Genomic DNA, 6,265 nt, shown 5'->3' on the forward strand with positions numbered 1-6,265 from the left:
TTGTGAACCATAATAAACTCTGTTGAACTTTTACCCAGTTTCCGTGTGTGTTCTGCATTTTGGGCTTAACTCTAAGAACCCATCATGACAATCTCGTTTTTTTTTGGAAATATTGTATCTTGTTAGACTAAAGACTAGTGCAAGTCTCATTGTGTAGAAGTCTCATAGTTCAGTATCATTGTGTCTTTTTTATCATGTGAATGTGAGCAGATAAAGCTAAATCAGCCTATGGATCCATATTCAGGATCAGTTAGACTGATGTCAAAATAGTTGATATCTGCATAAACCTGTAAAAATCTAAGGGTGACCATATCATAGCATGTCTGTAAATGAGAGGGACATTCAGTACTATTCTTTGAGTTGATTAGTGGCACCTCCCTTCTATGTCGAGCTTTTATCCACGCAGCAGCAGTAGCAGCTGTGACGTATCAAATTATTGATTTGTTTCACAAATCACATTGACCGATAAACTAAACTCTTACTAAATTCGGTCAAGAGGAACATGCAAATATCTTTCCTATCTACAGAAGCACAGATCACTTCCTTTTTCTCTTTTTTTCAAAAATAAATCGAGGCTATTCCAGCTAAAACTGATACAGCCATCTTTTTTTTTGCTTCATCCTTCCACCTCTGATTGACGTGTTGGCGTCATACACATCACTGCATTTCGTTGGTCCAAACAATTACTGTTCAGTTTCAGGAGTTTGTGAATTTACAAATCTCGTTTCTTTTCCTCTTGCTTCTAGTTCAAACTGTTTCAGCTACAACTGAAAGGCAGGATATGGGTTACATAAAACCTGAACGCAGTTTGGGTATCATTTGTCTGTAGTTAGAAGGTAGTCTAAATGCAGCATCAAAGCACCAAACATTAGATTACGGTAGGTTAGATTAGATTAGATTCAACTTTATTGTCATTACACATGTACAGGTACAAGGCAACGAAATGCAGTTTAGGTCTAACCAGAAGTGCAATAGCAGCAAGTGCAGGATAAATAATGGTTCCATAAATACAGGACATGGGTATTTCTACTGAATGAACTTGAAACTATGGTTGATGATTTGACAATATGCTGCACTTCCATTCTTCAGGACAATAAAGGATGTGAGAGGCTGTGGGCTTGTTTCTCTCCCAAAGCGACATTGTTAAAGTTTATACCATCATGAAACCCTAAAAATTCCAGGATATTATAGTGTCCTTACCCCCTATAAGAATACTTAAAATAGGTAATCATTAAGTATGTTCCAGATAAAGTAATTGTTCCAAGTTATGTCAAAACAATAGACTAAATAAACATAAAAAAGTAGAAAAAGGACCCAGAGCTCTAGACCATCAAAGTTTGCTCTCTCTGTAAACTCAGACCTTTTAAAATGTAATATAAAAGATAATGGAAGGAACGTTATTAAAAATGCCATCCTAATTGTATTATATGTAACGTATAACCACCAGACGAGGCAAGTGCCCCCTTGTAAAATTTTTATTTTATCTGCTGAGTCTTCCCAACAATAAATATAAAACCCTGACTCAATTTCAGTTATCATTGCTGGTGAACTATTACAGAAACGAAGGATCGAGATGGGAAAATCGTGCCAAGTGGCTGAATCAACTATATTAGCAGGATGTCCAGGCTTTGAACCTATAGAAGAACTGATTACATGAACCTTAAATAGTGAGCAGGATCCTGCACAGATAGGGAAAAAATAGAATAGGATTTAAAGGATAGTAAGAAATGGAACACGAAAACAGAGCATGAAAATATTTGTATTGACTATCACTGAAAACAATAATGCAACCATTTTTGGCATATTTTAATGATATTTTGTTACTTTAACACAAGTGTTTTATGTCCCACCCTGCTAATATGAAAAAAAGAAAATGTGTTAAAGTAACTAAATATCATTAAATGCCAAAAACGGTTGCATTATTTTTTTTTCAGTTTATATTATCTTAAAGTTATATTTAGTAAGTCTTCCTTACATCTATATTCTTACTGTTGATTTCATCCTCTTTAATTATCTATCTTTCTGTATATAGTCCCATCCATTAACAAATTTAATTGCTTATTCCTGAGGGAATCAAATCTTATTTATTTTTTTATTTTTTTAACAGGTTGTAGATTCTGATGGCTGTAAACAGGAATAATCTCCTGTAGTGGTCTGTCTATCAGCTGCTTTGATAAGCCTCTGACTGAAGAAACGGTTGTGTGTCTGTTGTCTTGTCTGTATAAGGTTATTTATTTTTATTTAGAATTAATGAGAAAATTGGATCTGGGGAAACTTATTTTGATATTGGGCAAAAATTATTACTGTAATGTATTATTTATGTATTCTTTTCTTATTTAGTTTAGTTAGACGCCAAATATATGATTGTTTTTATTTTTTATTTTTTCAATATATAGCATTTATTCCCCTCAAAATCATCATTTGTTTGTTTTTTTTTTGTTTGTTTCTGTTTTTTTTTTTTTTTTTGATCACTCTTTAACTTGTTGTTAAAGTGAGAATGTGCAGCCTGCAGTCAGTGTGTGCTTGAACTACCTGTAGGATGGTCTCCAGGTGAACCGGGTCCAGCACACTCCCTCTTCGGGCGGTGATGATCACGCGCCCGTAGCGCGCGGGTGTCTGCAGGTCCGAGTAGAGCGCGTGCTTGGAGCGGTTAACAGGAAACAGGCTCTCCACCAGGTTGCCCTCGATCTTGGCCAGGCTGTGCTTGGGCGCGAGCAGGCTCTCCACGTCCCCCTCCACGCGGTAGCGGCTGAAGCTGGCCCCCAGCAGGATGGACAGCAGCACGGGCGCCGACGCGAAGAACACCGCGTGACCTGCCACGAACCGACCCAGCGCGAGAAATAACGTCCTCAGTCCCGCGTGCAACACCTGGCGCAGCATCCTAGCGGCGCGTGGCCGCGGCTCGAGCCTCTCCCACCGACCGGAAAGCTCCGGAGCCCCGCCAAGCATCAGGGGCCGCCGGACGCATCAGTGGGCTCCGTGGCTGCGGGGAGGAGGAAAACTAGGAGGTAAGGGAGAACTTCCCCCGGAGCAGGAGGTCACCAACCGGGGAGAATCTAAGGCTGCTTCTTCTTTTTCCCAGAGTTCTCTCATCCACTGAAGAAGATGCTCTTCAGGGCGCGTGGATGGCTGTGTGCGCAACAGCAAAATCTCTATGAACCATCAGATCAACACTTTATAAGATTAAAAGAAAAAAAAGGCAAAACTAAACAAACAGTTGTACGCACTTTAGTGCTTTACAGACGGAGCAGTGAGGACCAACCTTGGAGATCCTCTCAGATAAGATGCTCCAGCTCCACCCTGCAACATCAAGTCAGCACGCAGTTTGAAGGGTGGTCGAGTAGGGGGAAATTTATGGTAGGTGTCTGATGCAGTGCACGCAATAAAGGGATGCCGGTTGCATGAGCTCCCCCCCTCCCAAATTATCCCGATCTGAGTTTCCTCTGCAGCAGAAGGCTTGTTGAATTGTATCTTCCTCTCACCATTGCACCTCCAGCCCACCCAACAAGCCAGACACCTCTAATTAACGCCCTTCAAACCAGAAATCTGATCTTAATCGGCTTCTTTGCTCCTCTTCTGCTCCGCCTCCTGCTTTTTGTCCCCTCTCTCTCTCTCTCTCTCTCTGATGCACAGGAGCAGTTAACTGCTGTGTGTCTGATTTCTCAAAAAAAATAAAATAAAAAACAATCTGTCGAAATCAGGGATATTAGATCCAGCATGGGAGCAGGGGGGGATGGATCAGATTATTCCCCATCCTTTTCTCAGCGTGGCGCAACTTTTCTGCATGCAGCTGAAAAATCATTCCATATTTTGTTGCTTGTTGCTACGGAAACCAGACAAAGCACTGTCTTCCTTTTTTTTTGCCACATCCCGTTACTATGGCAACGGTGATGCCACCCATCCCCCCCTTTTAGTAAAGTCCAAACAGACTTGCTCACACACCTGCTGACTCCCAATCTGCTTAGAGGATGAAGGTGTTTCATACCTGGCATTAAAAAGAAGGAAAAAGAAGACATGGTGTGGAGAAGCAATGAGATCATCCTCTTCTCTTATCATGCACCTGTGGAACGCACTGTGTGCTCCGTATTTCCCTCAGTGGGGCATCTGTTAAATCTTTGGGTGTTTTTTTTCAAGCAGCTGGCAAACAAAAAGTTTTTCAGTAAAAGTCTCTAAAGTCACTGAATAAACATGTTCATTCTTTCCTTGCATATCAAAGCCCTAAATTCATCAACATTTATATTTTATTAATTTTTGGCTGAAAATAAAAATGATCAAAAAAATTTTTTCATCTTATAAGATTACATTTGAAGAAGATATTTTAAGTGCGAAAGTAATTTATTTTGAACTTACCCCAACTGATTATGTGAAGCTGGAACGCCCCTTGTGGTAGCTGCAAGATGTTGCAACAGCATGGTAAATTTTACTCTAAAATTAGATGCATGTTTTAATTATTTATTTATTAAGGTGAGTAACACTTACCATGATGTTGATAGATGTAATGCATATTGACTCTATCCATCCATCAATCTTCCCTCACTTATTTCATTTGTATGGGCGACCATCTCTAACCTGACAACAGCCAGATGCATGTCTCGCTCCGCCCAGCTCCACTCACATACATCTGGGAACCCGCTCATTGAAAGTGATTTCCCCAACCGAATTTATGGTCTGTCCAATCAGGACGCAGGGCAGGTGTGTCTTGGAGTGGAGAAGCAACCGCGAGATTCCAACAACAATGGCGGCTCGCATTGAGGAAGCAAGCGTTAGCATTGATGCTGCTATTTCTTCTGTGTTGTCCAATCTATCTAATATTGTTTCATTAAAAGACCGGATTTGGCAAGAGCTTGATCTACCAAATGGCTCCTCCTCTCACAGCGTCACGGGTTAGCTTCGGTGTGAGTGGTTGAAATAGCACGTCAATAAAGATGACAGACAAGTGGCTTATCCAATCATATGCAAGGAGTTTTGATAAGGCCCAGCCTTCAGTAAAGGCAATTCCTATGGCGGGTTCCCAGATGTATGTGAGTGGAGCTAGGCGGAGCGAGACATGCATCTGGCTGTTGTCAGGTTAGACCATCTCCGGGTAAGGAGCAAAGTACACCCTTGACAGGTCGCCAGTCTGTTACAGGGTCACAGAGACACACAACCGTGCACACTCAATCCTAAGGATAGATGCCAATTAATGCAACGTTCTTGATGCCAATTGATCTAACGTTTTTGGACTGTAAGAGGAAGCCGGAGTACTCAGAGAGAACTCATACATGCAAAAGGAAAACATGCAAATTCTATGCAGATTACCGGCCAAGAATTGAACCTGGGACCTTCTTTCTGCAAGGCAACAGTGCTAAACCACTTACAGCCCTTTTTACAAAAAGCATGCGTTTGTAACCTCTTAAAACCCACCGGGTCGCCGGCAACCCAGTGGACCTTAAGTGGGGGTAATAATTCAGAATGCATTAAATTCCACCGGTAAAATCTTTACCAGCAGGTGGAGCCATTGCGCACAGCTCCAAGCTGACGCCAAAAGTTCCAAACCCCACAGCTCTGGAACTGTTTTAGCTAGACGTCTGAAATGTTCTACATTTGTGGTTGATATGATGTAGAACACATATAATACAATGAAAATTGCTTTTTCTCAATAATGTCTTTATTACTGCTGTTAAAAAAAGACCGATCATTTCCGAGAATTAAAAAAAAACAACTTTGAGTCATGTTTGAACTGATGCAGCTTGGTCTGTGTTCTACTCACCCAATTTTAATTGATATATTCTAGAGGGTGTTAGCTTTCAAATAATGTATTGCACATGTAATTGGGGCTTACAGTTCCTAAGTTATTTGCTTTGCCATTTGGGTATGCAAAATAGGCCAGGATTACCTAAAATGAGGTGGATGTTAAAAGGTTAATCAAATACTTCTAGGGATGTATAAAGAATTTTGAAGTTATGCAGATGAACTAGAAATGCGATGTATTTTAGAAAATATAGTTATATATATAATAGTTAATAACATACAAAGTTGGCACACAAAGGTTGGTGCAGAATGCCCGATACTGCCACCGTCCCAGGTTCAAGTCCTAATGCTTGGACCTTTGCTGCATGTATCCCTCCTCTCTCTGCACACCATTTCCTGTCAGACCACTTCTAAGAAAATAAATATTTAAAAAAGAATAGACAACAGTGTGATTTTGGAAGCAACATCACACGACAGGCATTACCTTTAAAAAATGAGCATGTTCTAATCTGTTATTCAATTAAGGCTCAATTAG

General features: G+C 40.5%; 1 protein-coding gene across 2 annotated transcripts in view; it reads right to left on the reverse strand.

Moving 5' to 3' along the window:
* Positions 1 to 3,361, reverse strand: part of ptchd1 (patched domain containing 1) — a 28,300-nt gene extending 24,939 nt beyond the window's left edge. The window contains exons 1-2 of one of the 2 annotated variants that reach the window (XM_015370149.1): positions 3,263 to 3,361; positions 2,533 to 3,129 (exon numbers count right to left, since the gene is read on the reverse strand). In XM_015370149.1, coding sequence (XP_015225635.1) covers positions 2,533 to 2,949 — 417 coding nt within the window. In that variant the 5' untranslated portion in view covers positions 2,950 to 3,129; positions 3,263 to 3,361. Of the gene's footprint in view, positions 1 to 2,532; positions 3,130 to 3,262 lie in introns of those variants that run through there. The other variant, XM_015370150.1, reaches the window with a different exon arrangement.
* Between the last annotated feature and the right edge of the window lie 2,904 nt (positions 3,362 to 6,265).

Source organism: Cyprinodon variegatus, unplaced genomic scaffold (genome assembly GCF_000732505.1).
Source record: "Cyprinodon variegatus isolate N-32 unplaced genomic scaffold, C_variegatus-1.0 Scaffold42, whole genome shotgun sequence".
NCBI classification, from domain to species: domain Eukaryota; kingdom Metazoa; phylum Chordata; class Actinopteri; order Cyprinodontiformes; family Cyprinodontidae; genus Cyprinodon; species Cyprinodon variegatus.